This window comes from Mesoplodon mirus, assembly GCF_964341445.2.
Source record: "Mesoplodon mirus genome assembly, chromosome: 4".
Taxonomy (NCBI): Eukaryota; Metazoa; Chordata; class Mammalia; order Artiodactyla; family Ziphiidae; genus Mesoplodon; species Mesoplodon mirus.
In genome coordinates this window covers 142,724,662-142,743,904 of record NC_138979.1, presented here as the reverse complement: position 1 = coordinate 142,743,904, position 19,243 = coordinate 142,724,662, and the positions used below count along the sequence as shown (strand labels likewise).

Sequence of the window (19,243 nt, the reverse complement as noted above, 5' to 3'; positions counted from 1 at the left end):
CCGCGCCGGGCGTGGGCGGGCCGGCGCAGGCGCAGAGTGGGAGCACGCCGAGCGCGGGAAGCGCTGTGCACCCGTGCTGCTCGTCTGTCTGTGTCGCTCCTCGTCGCCTTTCCTCAGTCGCGGAGCTTCGGTGAGTGCTCCGTCCCGCTGCCCGCGTGCGTGCGGCCCAACGAAGAGAAGCGTGTCCTCTTCCCGGCTTAGTGTCGGACAGACCCACCCCTATTCCCTGTTTGTGCCCCTCGGGTTGGGGAAAAGGGGCTGACGAGGGCGTGTCCCGCAGGAGACTAACCTCCCTTCTTCCTGTTCAGTCCCCGGCTTTCCTGTCCTTTAAAATAACACTGACTTTTATAAAACATTTTCAGATAGGTAAAGGAAGAAATGCCTGCTACACAGAAGCCGATGAGATATGGGCACACAGAGGGACACACAGATGTCTGTTTTGATGGTTCTGGGAGGTAAGGTATTTTGAGAAACAAAAAGAACGTTTCAGGTGTGAATGTTAGAACAGTTATTCTTGTATGTCATGTAAGCAGTTCTGCCTAAAATTACTCATCCAGATAGAAATAAGGTTGATATCTAAAATGGCACATAAATGTTCTTAGATTTACTGTTTAATTCGGACCAGCATGGCAGTTTTAGTATATCAGGAAAGCCAACGAGTGTGAAATCTTACTTCCAGAGGAGTTGGAATGATATGAGCTTTCCCCCACATTTCCCCTTTGTTCACTTCCTTTCTGCATCTCACATTATCAGTTATTTTGTCAGAACGGTAGCTGCCTGCTTGTCAGATTTAGTGGCCCGTTCTAACTTTTCGGTATTTTATCCTCCCTTGGCTTTTGTGATGCTCTTCCCTTTTTAAAATTGTTTTTAACTTTCTGACAGCTTTTTTTTTCTAATTTATTTCCTCTGCTTGATTCCTAAATGGTGATATTTTCTCAGGGTTATTCTAGTCCCTGTGGAGGGATATAATCAATAAACAATCTGTGCGAGGAATAGAAAAGAGTTTTATTTGAGCCAAACTGAGGACTATAGCCCAGGAGACATAGATTAAAGAAGCACTTGAATTGCATTCTGTCGAACTACAAAATGGGGGAGGCTTATAACAGCACAGACTGCAAAATTACATAAGTTGTTTGTGAGAATTATAATTGGAGTTGCATGAAGTCAGGGTGCTTGTTAAGTAAGGATTGGGGTCCAATATGGTTGTCTAGTTATAAGGGGAGACCTTGAGACCATAAGGTTGCAGTTGGCAGCTGCTCTCAGATATTGTTTTGAGAACAGCTTGGTGGTATCCTTGAGTATGATACAGTTCAGAAAATTCAAGTTCTCCGTAATGCAGGAACGTGTCTAAAACTGTATCCACAATGGCCTCCCAGCTCCATTATTGATTGCCTGAACTGTAGTTACTCCTTTTTGATTTTTAAGTGTATTCTTTTCTTTTATGGTTAAAGCAGGTGTGTGGTGTATGTTTGACAGGCCATAAGACAGGCGGATCTAGTTAGCGTAACATTTAAGTTAAATCGTGTATAAGCCACAGTGATTTCCCCATACTTCAATATGTGAATATTTTTTCCATCATCCCTTTCGTCTTTCTAAATCCCATTCCTATGCAGTACTGTCCAGTTGTATGGCTTCTGCTGTCACTCCTATATTGATTCATTCATTGAACAAATATTTGCATGTCTCCTCCACTGGGGCTAGAGATACAATAGCGCAAACAAAGCACAATCTTTTCCCTTATTGACCTTAAGATCTTTGTAGATTGACAGACATGGAGTACAGATTAATCGCAAAAATAAATGTACATTTAGAATTACACTTAGAAATATTAAGTGATAATGCAGTGATAAGCATATGTGAGGGGAAGTTGGTCTAATTTGAGGAGGCATGGAAGGCATCTCTGAGGAAGTGTTTCTTCAGATGAGATCTGAAGATTGAGTTAGACATTAAGAAGTATAAAGAGACGGGTGATGGTGGCAGTGGGGTGGTGATGTTGGCATTCCAGGTAGAGGGAACACTCTGCAAAGTTCTGGTGGGGTTAGGGATCATGATATTCTCAAAGGACTGAAAGAAAGCTAGCCACGCTTACATGTAGAGAGTGATGCACAGATTGGTGAGAGAGAAATTTGTGAAGGTAGGGAGTGGGCATCCTATCCAAGGCCTTCTTTCTTTATTAAGGAATCCTGTTTTTATCCTAAAAGCAGTAGGAAGGTATTAAAGATTTGAAGCAGAGAGACGTGATCAGTCTTGTTTTTGAAAAGATACACAGAGAATGAATTGGAAAAGGAGCAGGAATGGATGCAAAGAGACTATTAGGAGGTATCTGTATTAGTCCGGTTGAGTGTGATGGAAGCTTGGACTAGAGTAGACATGGGTATGGAGAAAGAGGATATATTCAGGAAATATTTAAGAGGTGAAATCAGTAGAATGGATCAGATGTTAAAGATGAAGAAGAGGGAGGTTTCTGGCATAACATCTGCGTTTCTGGATGTTTGGGGAAGTAATTGGCCATTAGGAGATACCTGAAACATTTGGAGAGGAGCATATTTCAGAGGTAGAACAGGGGGTGGAGATTATGAGTTTGCATTTGAACCTAGTTAGTGTAAGATTTCTTTGAGAAATCCAACTAGAGATGTAGACAGTTAGATAAATGGGTCTAAAGATCAGAGGAGAAACTTGAGTTAGAGATAGAAATCTACATCTTCAGCTGATACGTCATGGAATTCAGGATTGAGGTACTGGCTGAAAATCTGAATAGGGGAGATGTCAGTATACACCTGATATTTAATGCTATGAACTTGGATGAAACCACCTAGGGAGGGAGTGAATGTATTTTTAAAAAAAGGTTCGAGGGCTAAACCCTGGGTACTCCAGAATATTTAGAGATCAAGTAAGAGAGGGAGGATCCAGCTAAAGAGAATAAGAAGGGATGGCTAGAAAAGTAGAAAACCAAGACACAAGAATGGTATCAGTAAGCCAAATATAAAGTATTTTAAGGAGGAGGAAATAATAAACTATTGCAAATGCTGCTTGTAGTGATGTGGAGGCTATGGATGAGCTTGAGCTTTTTTTTTTTTTTTTTTTTTAACAGAGTGTTAATAAAAGCTTTGTTGCAGTGGATTCAGGAGAATGGAAAGGGAGGAATTGGAGTTTTATGAGGATGACACTCAAAGAATGAGGGTAGTCGGATAGGAATGTGGAGTCAGGAAAGGTGATTTTTGTTTTAAGGGGAGAGAGATTACAGCATATATGTGAGTGGAGATGATCCAGCAGAGAGGGATAAGCTGTTGTTAGAGTAGAAAGAGGGAGAACTGCTGGAGTGGTGTCTTTGAGTAGATGAGAGGAGCTACGATATAGGGAAAAGCAGGAGAGATTGGCCAAAGATAGGAACATGGTCAATTTTATAAGTAGAGGGAAGGAGCACCTAGGAGGAATAGGGAGAACATGTGAATAATATCTATAGATTGCTTCTGTATTCTGAGTGAAATAGGAAGTAAAGTCATTAGTCGAGAGTGGACAGGAGGTAGAGGTTTGAAGAAAGAGGAGTAGATATGAGATAGAGGGTTAGAGAGGGAAAGTTGAATGGACTAAGAAAATGTAATTGGATTCCAGGGCAGGACTAAAGATCTAGCTCAAATTAGTGATCATAAATTTAAAGTGAGATCAAACAACCTGGTTATGTGTTTTCTCCAGCCCTATTTAGCTCTATAAGTGCAAATTTATTAATAGGCAGAGAGTTGGATTTAACCAGGGTTCGGGTTTTTCCGGGAAAGTGTGACAAAGTGAAAGAAGGGCAAGGGATTCGAGAGTAATGCGAAGGAGTGATTTTAATGACAGACTATGGAATCTAAACCAGATTAGGAGGGATGTGAGAATTTGAGGGAGTGAGAAACAGTGAAAGGTAGTTTCCATAGATTGTAGATCCTCATAGAATGTAAAAATTGTTGGAGTTAGGATATTAAGGGTATAAGATGAAACGATAAGTGATTAGGATGCTTGAAGTTGAGATTATGAAGTAGTTGCATTGTTGGTAAAGACAAAATCTAGGCTGTAACCACGGGAGTCTGAGGTGGGGTGGAGGGCAAGATCGAGTGTCAGAAGGTTTCATCTACATAGTTATTGAAAATACTAAGAATTATGATAGGAATAGTGTTGTTAGAGAAGGAATAACAATGAGCCTTGTGCCAAAAATCTTTAGGGAACAAGGGGATTTCTCTTGAATTTGTAGCTGGTCTGATGACAGTTTCAGGCCTTTTTTTTTTTATTGAGGTACGCGGGCCTCTCACTGCTGTGGCCTCTCCCATTGCGGGGCACAGGCTCCAGACGCGCAGGCTCAGCGGCCATGGCTCACGGGCTCAGCCACTCCGCGGCACATGGGATCTTCCCAGACCGGGACACGAACCCATGTCCCCTGCGTGGGCAGGCAGACTCAACCACTGCGCCACCAGGGAAGCCCCAGGCCTTTTTTTTTTAAAGAGAGAGTAGGGTGTGGCAGTAGAATGGAAGTGGTAATGAAGTGCAGGAAAGGCCCACCTCCAGATCCCAGAGGGATGTAGAAAAGAAATCAGCCACCACTTAAGAGGGCTGAAGAGGAAATGGTGTCCTCAGAAGAATGTTCAGAAAAAAGCTGATTTTGCTGGTGCCTGACGATGAATCTCATGAGGCCCAGTGGAAGGGTTAGGGAGGGGTGGTCAGATTAGGGAAAGAACATTGCTGTGGGAGGATGGAGGATCCAGATAGTGAGAAATGCCTTGGTAATCATTGGCTTCTTAGAGTTATGTCATAAAGAGGATAAAGGCATGATAGAATTAGCCCTTTGCTGAGACTTCCCTGGTGGTCCAGTGGTTAAGACTTCACCTTCTAATACAGGGGGTGTGGGTTCTATCCCTGGCCAGGGAGCTAAGATCCCACATGCCTGCAGGCCAAAAAACCAAAACATAATACATAAGCAATATTGTAACAAACTCAATAAAGACTTTAGAACTGGTCCACATCAAAAAAAATTTTTTTTTAAAATTAGCCCTTTTCTCTGAAACTTACAGTGGATTTCTTAATTTATCACCTAAACCAGCACACCTTTGAGAATGGGGAGAAGGATTTCAAAATAAATAAAAGTACAGTTTCTTAAAAATTATTTTTTGATTGGCAAATTATTCTGTTTTGGTAGGTCTGTAACATATTTCTATTCAAAAACGATTTCAAAACAATTTTTCCTAAAAAAAATTTGTGACATTAAGAAACTTCTTTACATTGAATGTATAATCTAAACATTAACATAAGTAAAATAGTCATTCTTGGCACGTATTCATGTACTTTAATCAATTTTTTTAGTCTGTCTAACATGATGTAGCTGATATTTTTCTGAAAAATGTTTTTTTCACTATACTCATTTATTTTCCTTATAAAACTGGCTGTAGTCTTCTTCAGAGTTGCATTTTATGGTTAATAAATTTGAAGTGAGACCTTCAGTTAATTCTTTTCTTTATATCATAATATTTTTCAATGAGAAAACACTCTTTTTAGGTTCTCAATACCTGGTAAGCTTAGAGCAAATTCTACTAAATGGAAGAGTCTCAATTTTTAAAAATTTGCCTTACCTGAAATGGATAAATATTTCACCTTCAGTATTTTTACAGGTTCTGTCTTTTCACCTGCTTTTAGAATACCCTTTTTCGATAATTAGGCCTACAATATTTTTAAAGACAAAATTCATCAAGTAAGTTCTCTCTACTTATGACTCCCTTAAATGTTTCACAAATTTTAACCCTACTTCATTTCAGTTTGGCACAGAACATAAATTTATATAATTAAAAAGAAGAGGTCTATCAAAAGATTCTTCCCAAAAGTCAAGATATTCCAAAGAGCAATCACAGAATTTCAACATTAAATCATTCACCATTTCACCTTTTAATATACAACTTGTTCAATTCTCATTTGCTTCTGTAGAGATTAAATTTCAGTGTCTCCTCTATATAAGCTCTGTTTTCTTTCTTTTTTTTTTTTTTTTTTTTTTGCGGTACACGGGCCTCTCACTGTTGTGGCCTCTCCCGTTGCGGAGCACAGGCTCCGGACGCGCAGGCTCAGCGGCCATGGCTCACGGGCCCAGCCGCTCCACGGCATGTGGGATCTTCCCGGACCGGGGCACGAACCCGTGTCCCCTGCATCGGCAGGCAGACTCTCAACCACTGCGCCACAGGGAAGCCCCCCCCCTTTTTTTTTAAGTACCAATGTTTTATTTGGGTGATGCAAATGCAGAGCATTGAGAGTGAGAAAAGGGACTCGACGCAAGGAGGAATGGGAGGCAATGCCAGGTGATAGGTTGAGTCTGCTTCATGACAAGCCTGGAAGAGGCACAGAAGGTGTGTCCACTGGCTACTTGGGAGGTCTCCTCACTGGGAGAAATGGTGTCTTGCGCCAGTTCAGGGAAGGGAGGGAAGAAGAGGGAATTTATCGGCCTGGATTTCTCCCATCTCCCATTAGTCAAATGTTACCCTAGGAGCACTAACTCTTCCACATTCCTGGGTTGCTAGTGGCTACTTGAGGTGCCAGATCCCATGTCCTGTGGGGGCATTCCATCCAAGTCTGGAAATGATGGGAGGAGGCAAACTCTGGGCATGAGGCTGGTGAGTGCTGGAGAGAATCTGATTTTGTACATAAGATGTGTTCACAGCAGTCCAATACTGTTTTTCTTTTACCAGAAGAGGGAACTTGACATAATGATCAAAGACCTTTCCCAAAGTCACATGGCTAGTAAGTGGTAGATTCAGAATTTGAACATAGTCTGTCTCTGGAAACTGTCAAAGACCAAGATAAGGAACTTGGATTTTATGTAGCAGGCAAAGGAGAGTGGCTAAAGGGTTTCAAGCTGGGAGTGACATAAGATAAAGAGCTTTTTATAAAGCTCCCAATCTCTACTTTGCTCCATCTTCCCATGTGGCTGAACTTGGCACAAAAGTAGGCGGCCCCAGAGATGTGAGGGCACCCAAGACAGTTTTTGAGGGGCCCCGACTAGGTCCAGAGCTATATGGGCTTCCACACTGTCTCATAATCTTTCTGTCTTCATCAAAGCCTACACCCACCAAAGAGACTAGCTGGTCAGAGGCAGGCAGGATCTGAGCAGAGAAGCCAAAATGAGGGGAAGAGCAGATTGACCTAAAGACCAGGAGCAGGAGGACCAGCCATACGTCCACTGTCAGCCGGTGGGTCTGGGGATGTTGGCACCCACATATGAGTCCTTTGATGTTGCCTGAGATGGTCAGATCTCATGAATTGTCGGCCTCACTGGTCACATTTACGTGGTCGGTATTTGGTGTGTATCCGAGTATGTCTTCTAAGTTCATTGGAATGGAAGAAGGACCAAGTACAGTCTTCTCACATGCATTTATAGGGCCTTTCGCCTGTGTGTTTGCGTTGGTGACTCACGAGGTGGGAGTGCTTAGTGTAAGCTTTTTTACAGTTCTCATAGTTGCAGCGATAAGGCCTTGAAAGTGCGGCTCTCCTCCTGGGAGCCCTTTCTTGGGCCCCGGAGTACTGCTCTGCTCTCCGTGGAGCAGGTAAGGGCTGCTTAGGTAGGAAGGGGTCTTCCTGGGAGACTGGCTGGCTCACAAAAGAGCCCTGGGAGTCCAAAGCCAGCAATAATGGGGATCCAGCTGGGGGCATCCCAAAGTTGTGGGGTTTCTAGGAGGCAACATCTGATCCAAAGAGGGGAGCATTGCCGGGGCCTCAGTGGAAGGCATGGTTGGATCCAATAATGTTTTAGGTGTTAAAGGCCCTCTGTTAAGAAGTTACTGTTGGGAGGCCAGAATAAGGCATGGTTCACATTCTGATGTGGGACATCATTGGGATTCCACTGGCAAGTGAGAACTGGCGGCCCATGGGGGGCATCCTTAGATTCCCACCAAAGGTCGGGGCCACCCCTGGAATACTGGGCTCTCCTAAGGGCATCGCCTGGGGCCACTTGAAAGTCATCATTCCTGGCTGGGAAGGAGACATTCCCTGAGTGTAAATCATCTGGGAAGGAGTGAAAGTCACTTGAGGGCAGTAGCTCACGCCGTGGTCAGGCAGCGACATACTGAAGTGTGGCCCCATTTCACTAGCATTCTGCCTGGGTGCCTCAGCAGAGACCAAGGGGATCCTCTCCAGCTCTGTGCACTGAGGAACATGTTGAATGCCTGATGGGCCATGATTCCAAGAGGTGTGCACTCCACTGCTTCTGGGAGATGAAGACACGTCCAAGACGACATTGACTTCTCAGTGTCCTGAGTGGGAATGCTGTGGGCAGGTCTCTGTGAACTGGTGCAGAGCCACATGCCACTGGCTTAGGCCCTTGGCTCCCTGCTCCATCTTAACCTGGGATCAGTTGCACATCGAGACTCCACCATTTACCATTTTATTTTTGTATTTTATTTGCTTTTGTATGTGCCCAGAGAGGACACATACCGAATGAAGAAAAGCACTCAGAAAACGATTTGGGAGTTGACATAGCCATTTGAATAATCAGCTTTGGATAATTGAGCTCTTCCATTCATCCATTTATTCATTCAACATTTATCAAAGCTTCTATTTGTTAGAGACTACTTTGTGCTAGAGACACAATGGTAAGCAAAGTAGACCTGGTCCCTGTTGTTAGAGAGATTACATTCATTTTTCTTACATTGTTACAAATATATAAGGAGCTTTATGCCAAGGAGAAACTGTAGAAAGCATAAACTTACCTTTCATTTTACAGAATAGGAGGTTAACAGTCCTTGTTATTGAGGTTTATGTATGTAAAATGAGGAAACATATTGGCTAATACCTTGATTTTATTAGAAAAGAGATAAAGTAACATTCCAAAAAAATTAATAAGCCTAAAACTGGGTGACTTTTTAACGAGTGTGTTTCCTTCACAGTTGTATTGTAACTTGTGGAAGTGATGGTGATGTGAGGATTTGGGAAGACTTGGATGATGATGATCCTAAGTCCATTAATGTTGGAGAAAAAGCATATTCATGTGCTTTGAAGGTATTAAAACAATTACAGCAACTGATATGAAATGATACTGCCATGTGATGTTTTATACTTGGATGAAAAATATTTTTATAGAAGTTTTGAATACAGATAAACTTTTTCATTTCTCTTATGAAATAATAATATTTAAAAATGTGTAATAATGCCATAATTTGCCCAAAACTTTTACAGGTAACATCTGAATGGTTTATTAAAGGTGATTAATGGATAGTAATGATGAGCCAATTAAAATATATGCAGGAAATTATACTTTATCTTTTAAGAGATTTAAATGTATCTTTTTTTTTTCTTTGAAGGAAAACTCAGTGAAGGAAAACTCAAATTTTTAGCTCACTAATTCAGATAACTTGAGGAATTGTACTGGAAAAAAGGACGGTTTCATTAACTTTTTCAGGATATATACTTATTTCACATTTCTAATGTTTTATGTAAAGTAAATATAGGAATGAGATGTAGATTACTTGGAGAATGGAGATATGTTTTCAGAAGGACTTTGCAAACTAAGTGTCTAACCTTTTTATTTGTGATGAATTTTAAGTTGAGTGTATTGTATTTGGATAGGAAAAAAACATCTTTCTACAGAATTCATATTTTTTTCAAACCCAGACTCATTAAGGTAGATGAGATGGTCTTTAGATACTTCAGATACTTTTTAAAAAATGGTCATATATAATGGAAAATGTATTCCTAGGAGAAAAAATATAAATGACTAATGTACATTAAATATGAGCTAAATCTCACTAATAAGCAAAGAAATGCAAATTACACAATTGGACTTTTTTTCCTGTAAGATTGGCAAGGATGAAAAATATTCCTGATCCCGGTAATAGTGAGGGCTTGGAGAAGTATTTTAAAGGAAAAACAACTCTTCTCCTGTGTTTCTCCTTTACTCTCACACTACCACGCTCACAACACTTCTGACACCAGATATATGGGGTTTTCCCCATATCAATAAGTTCTTTGCAATACTGGGTGTCCTACATTTCAGTTCAATTTTGACATTAACTGGAGTTAGCTCAGACCTCACAGGTTAAGCTCTCAGTCCCACGAGACTATCCCCCACTTCAGACACCAGTCGCGAGTATTAGGTCCCCAGATTACCTACAACTTGTGTTCAGCTTGGCTGCAAATGGGGATTTCCATGACCCCCTCCTTGGATAAGGTCATTTGCTTGAACAGCTCACAGAAATCAGGGAAATAAGTTTACCAGCTTATTACATAATAAAGGATACAGATGAACAGCCAGATGAAGAGAACATGGGGTGAGGTCTGGAGAATGGAGATGTGGAGTTGGGGTGCACCACCAACCTGGAAGCTCCTTGAACCCCATGTTATTGGGATTTTTATGGAGGCTCATCACATGGGCATGACTGATTATTAACTTCATTTCCAGCCTCTCTCCCCTTCCTAGATGATAGGGGTGTGGGGCTGAAAGTTCCACGCTTCTGATCATGACTTGATCTTTCTGGCGACCAGCCACCATCCTGAAGCTATCCAGGAGCCCACCAAGACGCACCTCATTAGAACAAAAGACATTCCTGTCACCCAGAAAGTTCCAAGGGATTTGGGAGCTTTGTGTCAGGAATCAGTCAAAGACCAAATTTTGGAACAAAAGTTGCTCCTGGTGCTCTTATCACTTAGGACAGTTCAAAGTTTTTAGGAGCTCTGTGCCAGGAACTGAGGGTAGAGACCAATATATATTTTCTGTTTCACAGTATTTTCACACAACAGTTGCTGGAAGTATAACTGATGAACTTTTTTTGGAATAAATTGATAATGATGTATCACGGTTAGAATGCACACAGGCATTTCTGGCTATTTACCCTAAGGAAGTACACACATTCATTTGTGTGGACAAGAATATTAGTAAAACCATTGTTTATAATAGCAAAAGAAACAATTGAAGTGTCCCTGAATAGAGAATACATTTTATAAATTTTGGTAGTCATATAATGTAATACTATGCAGCCACTAAAAAAATGCGGGAGTGCTGTATACCTTCATTTGGAAAGTTGTTTACAATTAATTGAAAAAATGAAAAATAGAGTTTCATAACAGTCTGTTATAGAATAGTCTTCTGTTTGTTAAAATAAAGGATTTAAGTACACAAATACTTGTAATTTGCATATGTATAGAATAAAGTTAAAAAGACTTAACCCCAACATGTTAATGGATATTACTTCACAAGAGTAGGGAAACTCACTGTCTGCTCAGGACAGTTTCGTGGGTTTTTTTTCTACAATAAGTATGTACTGCTTTTGTATACGAAAAAGACTTTAAAGAGCTAAAAAATGAAAGTGGGCTTATGGTAGTTTCCTAGGGCTACGGTAACAGGTACCTGGGCTTAGGATTTAGACATGTCTTTTAGGGGCCACTATTCAACTGACTACAAGGCTCATATTCAGTGCTAAAATGTTTGGCTTTAGGAATGGAGTTTATAATTCTTCAATGAAATGATGTTACCAAATAGCCATGCAAAGTTGACAATTTCATTTAAAGCATAATTGCTTATAAATACGTAAATACGTACTTTATGGATTCAGTGCTATAGGGAAGTACAATTAGGTGCTTTATTTGAGAACAAAGCAGAAAAAAAATCACCCTCCAAAATAGTGAAACTGGGATATATCAACATATTTGTAGGTAGTAATAGTTAACGCTTGCATAGTATTTTACGTTGTCTTTAACAAAGGTAAGGAGAGGTACGTGGAATTATCTCCATTTTATTCTTGGGAAAATCAGAGCTCAAAGGAAAGTCAAATGACATAGTAAGGAACACAGTGGGCCCAAGTCATCCTGTGCTGGGTTCCATTCCTCCCCATCCACCAGGGAGAAGGATAGTCTAACCAGATCCGGACCACAGCTCTGATCCTTTGCATGGTTTCTTTTTTTTAAATTTTTAGTAGTTGACACTGTATACTGGTAGTGATTTGATTTCCCTGTAGATTTGTTTGAAAATGACTTCAAAGCAAGGCCTTTATTCAGGTCTCCCAGGTGAGTTAGTGCTGTTATATACTTTAACATTTTCACATGAATAGAGGGCTAGTTAAAGTTTTGTTAAAGAATTACCAAGATTCTTTACTAGAGCTAACTGAGGGTGCTTAGTATTCTACTAAGAAATCTGTCTGCGAAGTAAAGCACAGCCAAGGTTGCAAAATTTCTGTACATGCACACAAATAAATAGTTGGTGTTTCTGCAGTTTTGCCAAAGAACACTTAGCAGCATCAGTGTTGTATTGAGTTGGTTATAGCATTTTGTTGATTCTCTTCTGGTTTTTACATTTAAATTATTGTTAGCTTAACTTCAACATTATGAATTTAGTTTATTATGGATTTAATTATATACAGTAGTTGCAATGTAGGCATAAACAGTATTTTTCACCAGTTTTCCAGTAATTGAACTTGAAGGTGTTTATCACAGTTCAAATTTGAATCATCTATACTGTTATTTGCACAGATGTATACATTTCCCCAAATATTGCTATATGGTAACATGTCGTTGTATTACCAGGTTCTTTTCCCATTAGAATGGGAGAAGATGCTGTAGATAAGCTAAGGGTCCTAAGTGCACAAATACGGCTGAGACCTATTGCTATAGGGTAAAGTAGGTTCATTAACAAACTTGAGTAGTTTGTTTCTTTTGGTAGTTATCATTTAATATAAATTAATAAGTTGACCATATGATATATCGAATTGTGTATGAGGTTGGTAGACTATGATTTAGTCCATCAGGACTTAATTCCTCCTGGGTAAGTAATAAAATTAAGGTGGTAGGGCAGATCCCTGACCTTTTATGATTCTTAGCTAAAAGCTGTGCAAAACAACGGTGTTTGGAGATCATTTTCGGATCCTAAAACTTTCTATTTAGTGTTTTTAAAACACTAAATAAACACTGCGCTTCCACTGCAGGGGGCACAGGTTTGACCCCTGGTTGGGGAACTAAGATTCCGCATGCCCTGCAGTGCAGCCAAAAAAAAAAAAAAAAAAACAGGAGCCATGGATTCATGGATTCGCATTTAGACTTTACCCTACTCTGAAAAGACATCCAATGATTGTTTTCTGGAAACACAGGGCAATACTAATAGTGTCCATTGTGCTCTTCCCTCATTGAGATTAGCTATGTTTTCTTGTTCTGAGTCTCCTTCTTATGACATTTGGGAATCCACAAAAACACTGTTTAACTATTTTTCTTGCCAGAAGTACAAGAGAAATCAGAGGCTAAAAGTTTGGCTGATGAAGAGGGAATTAAATGTTCTAAAGGCAGCAAGTAAATTTTTCTTGCTAATAGCCATTTCAGAAAAATTATATATTGATTATTTTTCTCTTGACATGAACTACATTTATAAGTTTTTTTTTGTTTTTTACTGGATTTTTAACTATGGAGAGACTCCCAATTAATTAACTAATTTTTGCCAATGTTTCATTTTTCTTTTAGAATGGGAAATTGGTCACTGCAGTATCTAACAATACTGTTCAAGTGCACACGTTTCCTGAAGGAGTTCCAGATGGTATATTGACTCGCTTCACCACAAATGCAAACCATGTGGTCTTTAATGGGGATGGTGCAAAAATTGCTGCTGGATCTGGGTAAGGCTCTTTGATATCAGAAAATGAAATAATATTAGAACAAAATGGCCTCATTCATTGGATTCAGGGTAACATTTTCAGGATTCTGTACCTTCTTTGTTGTTGTTATTTAATTATTATATTCAAGTCTTCTTTCTGGTAAAGGTTTTTGATGACAAACTTGTGCTTCTTTGTGAATTGAGGTATATTGCTTTGCTGACAGCCTGCTCAGTAAATGCTGGAAAAGATTGGGGAAAGATGATAGTTGGATACAAAATTTTTAAAATTATTTTTGGTACAACCTAGACTGTACAATCAGGATTTTTGTTGTTTTTCTTGTTGCTTATTTGTCATAGGAAAAAAATGTAATTGGTGAATTGCTGAGTTGGAGTAAAAGGCATAATGCTTTTAAAAATGGTTGTGGCTGTAATTAGATTAGCAAATAATAGAAGCTTAAGATCTAACTAAGGAAGCCACTTTCTAAAAGTATTTATATTTTAACATATGGGAAATCTTGAGTTATGTTTTTAGCAACTTTATAGACCAAAACTAAAAGGTAATATGGGTGCCAAATTTCACATGTTGCTATAAAGAAATTATGGCATTTACTCTTATTACTTTGAAATATTTGGGTCATAGCTTTTGAGAGCCTTTTGTATTGACATTTATTGATGTACGTTACTCTTGTTCTTAGTGATTTTCTAGTCAAAGTTGTGGATGTGGTGGATTGCAGCCAACAGAAAACATTTCGAGGACACGATGCTCCTGTTTTAAGTCTTTCCTTTGACCCTAAGGACATCTTTCTGGTAATCATTTTTTTCCCCTCTCTTTTTGCATTTTTTGCGAATATGTTTAAAACTGTGAGAGAATTAGCAGAAAGTTTCACACAATTGTTAAAAGCCTCTTTAATTTATCAGTTGAACCAGTCTCCATATAGTAGTATGGCTGTAACTATAGAGAAATCTATTGTTTTATTCTGCAGGCATCAGCTAGTTGTGATGGATCTGTCAAGGTGTGGCAAATTTCAGATCAGGTAAGCTCATCAATTTGAATTTAAAACTTTTTGCCTATTTCCATCATATATTGGGCTTTACATAATGTATTATTGGACCAAATTAATAATTCTTCTTCTTCATAGTTTGTTTCTTTTGAGTAGCATTAAATACTGGTTTTGTGATCAAATTCCCCAACAATCTAAGCAAAAGTAAATATGTTGAAGACTAATTGATTCTGTATCTAATCACAAAGGGAAATTCAATCATTATATATTTATAAGCTAACTACCATATGTTGGTCCCCAGATGTTGGGGATAAGAAAGTAAGGCATGGGCCACACTTGATTTGGAGAGTCACATAACTTACTCTGACTCAGCCTGGTAATAGCTTTAAAGGAGGTATGAAGAAAATGCTTTCTGGATTGGCAGAGGGAACAAGGAATTCTTCCTGAGGCAATCAGAGAAGGCTTGGCATTTCTAGGAATGATGTGGCTGATGAGAAAAACATCCCTAACAGATATGCTTCAGCTCATAGCCACAGTTTCTTCCCTCACTTTTGAACTATTTAAAAGGATTGACTTTTGACACCTTAACATTTCGTAGTAGATCTCAAGTTTATTTTCATAGTTACTTTAAGATTTTAATGTATTGGGGTTTTTTTTTGTTTGTGTACGTTTATTCAGTGAGTATACTGTTTGCTTATTCTACATAGGAAATACTCCTATTTGAGTTAATTATTTAAGACTTGTGCTCTTTATAACTGTGAAAAACTTAAAGTAACTTAGGTAAATCAAATATTATAATTAGGTTAAAGTGAATTAAGTTGCTTTTTTCCAAGCTAACTATCAGTTTGAAGAAACCACTTATTAAATGTACTCAGTGCTGCATATCTTTTTTTGGGAGAATTTTCATAAGGGGAAATAAATTTTCTTTTTTTTCATTTGGCATTTTATTTTTCATTTTTATTTATTTAAAAAGATTATTTTTCAGTCACAAGACTTACATTTTCTTTTCTTTTTTTTTTTTTTAAATCAGACATGTGCTATTAGTTGGCCACTGCTGCAAAAATGCAATGATGTGATAAATGCAAAATCAATCTGCAGACTTGCTTGGCAGCCAAAAAGTGGGAAGGTGAGTGACTTTTATTTTGTTTTTTATTTTGTTTTGTTTTTTAAATATTTATTTATTTACTTCTTTGGTTGTGCTGGGTCTTAGTTGCGGCACACAGACTCCTTGTGGCATGCGAACTCTTCAGTTGTGGCATGCATGTGGGATCTAGTTCCCTGACCATGGTTGGAACCTGGGCCCCCTGCATTGGGAGCACAGAGGCTTAACCACTGCACCACCAGGGAAGTCCCTTATTTTGTTTTAATTATATATTCCAGTCCTTGTTATCTTTGTAAGAATAGATTTTTTAATTGCAACTATTTCATTTAGATTATAAATTTTAGAGCTCCAAGCAAATTAATTATTGAAATGCTGGAAGAAACATTTCAACTTTTTAAAGGTTCTTTTTTGAAGAGTACATTTGGCAGGAATGAATTGATTTTACCTTTTTCTTTACATTCATGTTTAATGGGACAACTTTGGAAACAGTCTTGTTATATCAACTCTTACTACTAGTGTTTAACATTTTGGAGGTACTAGCTGATACAGTTAGACAATAGAAAGATATGAGAGGTTTGAAAGAAGGGAAGGAGAATGCTCATTATTTGCAAATGCAATGCTTGTATATGAGGAAATCCCAAGAAAATCAACTGGGGGAAAATATTACTAATAAGAAAATTCAGTAAGGTAGTTGGAAGCAAAATTAATAGGTGAAACCTATAGTCCTATATATAAACAATAGCCATTTAGAAAACATGGTGAGAGAAAATAATGCACTAACTGTGAAATCAAAAAAGATTTAAACTTTTAAGAAAAGATAAAATAACTAGGAATAAACTTACCAAAAAATGTGAAAGAGCTATGTAAAGAAAACTTAAACATGCTACAAAGAAGAGTAAAAGAAGACTTAAATAGAAAAAATGTATCCCATTCTTTTTTGTTATTTATTTATTTATTTATTGAGGTATAGTTGATTTACAATGTTATATTAGTTTCAGGTGTACAGCATAGTGATTCAAAATTTTTATAGATTATATTCCATTTAAAGTTATTATAAAATATTGGCTATATTCCCTGTGCTATATAATATATCCAAAAGGATAAGCTAAAAAGCTTATTTATTTTATACATAATAGTTTGTGCCTCTTAATCCCCCACCCCTGTTTTGCCCTACCCCCTCCCTTCTTCCCACTGGTAACCACTAGTTTGTTCTTTATATTTCTGAGTCTGTTTCTGTTTTGTTATATTTATTCATTTTATTTACTTATTTTTATTTTATTTTTTAGATTCCGCATGTAAGTGATAACATACAGTATTTGTCTTTCTCTGACTTATTTCACTAACCATAATACCCTCTAGGTTCATTCAAGTTGTTGCAAATGGCAACATTTAGAAAAACACATAGAAAAATATATCCTATTCTTAGAAATGAATTTTTGTTATAAAGATGTCAGTTCTTCCCTGAATTATCTATAGTTTTGAAGCATTCAATATAAAATATCAGTAAGATGTTTGGGGGGACCAAATAGAACTGATTCTAAAGCCATATGGAAAAGCAAAAGTCTTGAAAAAGAAAAGTGGTAAAGTCTAATTCAATCAGATATAACATTATAATGCTATGGGAATTAAAACTGTGATACTAATTCATGAATAGACAGATATCTATTAAACAGAGCGATCGATCCAGTATATATGGGAATTTAGTGTATTATAAAGGTGGAGAAAAGGAGATTTAATAAATGTACTGGCAAAGGGCATGAATACCAGGGGGTGAGAATTACCAAGAACCATGTTGGAGACTTCCTATCACATGGTGAATCTCATTGTATAGGTATTTGCTGTATCATCTTTTTAACTTCTCTGTATATGTGAAAATTTCCAGAAAAAATTTATAAACTCGACAATATGAAAAGTAAAAAAAATAAATATTTCAGTGTCAAAGAACAAATGATAAACTGAGAAAAAGTTTGAAACCATATGACAGAGCTAATTGCCTTAATATTCAAAGAGTTCTTATAAATCAATAAGATCCCAGGAAAAAGATGAACAAGGACATGAGCAGACAGTGTACAGAAAAAGATACACAGATGGCTTTTAACATATGAAAATACATGCAACCTTTCATACTAAAAGAAATACAAATTGAAATATGATTGTCTAGTTTTCATTTGTCAGATGGTCAAAGATCAAAAGTTTGGTACATACTGTGTGGAAGAGGATGTGGCAGTTTTTATTAGAATGAATGACCAGTAGTACTAGTTCTAGGCGTATATTCTATAAGCATATTTATACATATGCACTACAGAGTATGTATAATGAAAATGTTGTATCATTGTTTATAGTAGCAAAAGATTGTAAACATCCTGAATATTCATTAATAGAGAACTGGTTAAATAAACTGGAATTTATTCCTGAAAATGGAATACTCTGCAACTGTTAGAATGAGGTATATCTGTGTGTCTTCACATGGAATAATCAGTCTTTAGATATATTAAAAACATCAAGCTGTAGAGCAGTAGGTATAGATAGTAGATAGAATGCTACTGTTTAATTGTGTGTCTACTTGTATATAAGTACGTATGCATTCTTATATGGTCTATGCTTATGTTTTTTGCCTTTGGGAAGTAGGAATAGGATTTAGGGATTGGAGGGAGACTTTCTTTTTAATGTATGACCTTTTGTGTCATGTAAACATTTAAGGGTACATTCTGCACTAAAGTGATAGTTGGGAAATCCAGTATGTATTTCTTCTTTGCTTATGAAACATTAATTAATCTAATTAATTAAAAAAATTTTAAACATAGTTTTACTATTCATAAATAATACATTTTTCTTCTTGATAAGCATGGAAAGAATATGTCAGTTTTATTTTTTCTACTAATCTGTTTTTTGGAAGTGTATATAAGAAGATAAGTTTCCTTTTCCAAAGATATTCAAAGTATTCTGGCTCTGTTTCTCTCCTGCCAGCAAATAAGATGAATTTTTAGATCCAAAGGGCTTATATTCCTTAAGAAATAGTATTAAAAATATTAGTGACTATAAGTTCTCTGTCTTTCAGTGCAAGCAATACAGTGACCATCACCCATTCTTTATCAAAATTTTAAGTAGCTTTCTGAGTTTTGTTAGTTGCCAATTAAAATACAAATTTGCTTTTATGTTTTGTAGTCTTATTTAGATGAATTTTCTGCTTTTTTTTCTCTTTAAACTTAATTTAGTGTAAACTTTTGTTTAAATCATTTATCTTTCCTAATAGTTACTAGCAGTTCCTGTGGAAAAATCTGTTAAGCTATATAGAAGAGAAACTTGGAGTAATCCATTTGATCTTTCAGATAATTTCATCTCTCAGGTAGGTTTTGTAAGTGATACTTTCAGTAGGCTAATGGGAATATTTAATGCATACTTTGCTTTAATACAATTACAGCTAAATATTGTTGGAAATGGAGAACAACTCCGGACTGCTGTGCATGTGTCCACCTTCTACCCCTCAGCCTTTCTTCACTTAGTGAATGACTAGTAGATAAGTCTTTGCTAGGTCCTATCTGACCTTTCTCCTTTGTGAAATTTGGT

The 19,243-nt window shown here is 37.6% G+C and overlaps 1 protein-coding gene and 1 pseudogene across 2 annotated transcripts in view; one reads left to right on the top strand and one right to left on the bottom strand.

Annotated features, from left to right (window-relative positions):
• The first annotated feature begins 35 nt into the window (after positions 1-35).
• The window catches only part of WDHD1 (WD repeat and HMG-box DNA binding protein 1), a 61,612-nt gene continuing 42,404 nt past the window's right edge, over positions 36-19,243 (top strand). Inside the window, exons 1-8 of the mRNA XM_082619234.1 lie at positions 36-130; positions 363-455; positions 8,892-9,003; positions 13,444-13,595; positions 14,269-14,380; positions 14,557-14,607; positions 15,605-15,700; positions 18,930-19,022. Of these exons, the coding sequence (XP_082475360.1) occupies positions 379-455; positions 8,892-9,003; positions 13,444-13,595; positions 14,269-14,380; positions 14,557-14,607; positions 15,605-15,700; positions 18,930-19,022 (693 nt within the window). The 5' untranslated portion in view covers positions 36-130; positions 363-378. The remainder of the gene's footprint in view (positions 131-362; positions 456-8,891; positions 9,004-13,443; positions 13,596-14,268; positions 14,381-14,556; positions 14,608-15,604; positions 15,701-18,929; positions 19,023-19,243) is intronic.
• Positions 7,153-8,721, bottom strand: LOC309802267 (Krueppel-like factor 17; annotated as a pseudogene). Its single transcript has 2 exons — positions 8,715-8,721; positions 7,153-8,246 (listed from the first exon to the last, which is right to left on the bottom strand). The product of its transcript is annotated as a Krueppel-like factor 17 (transcript).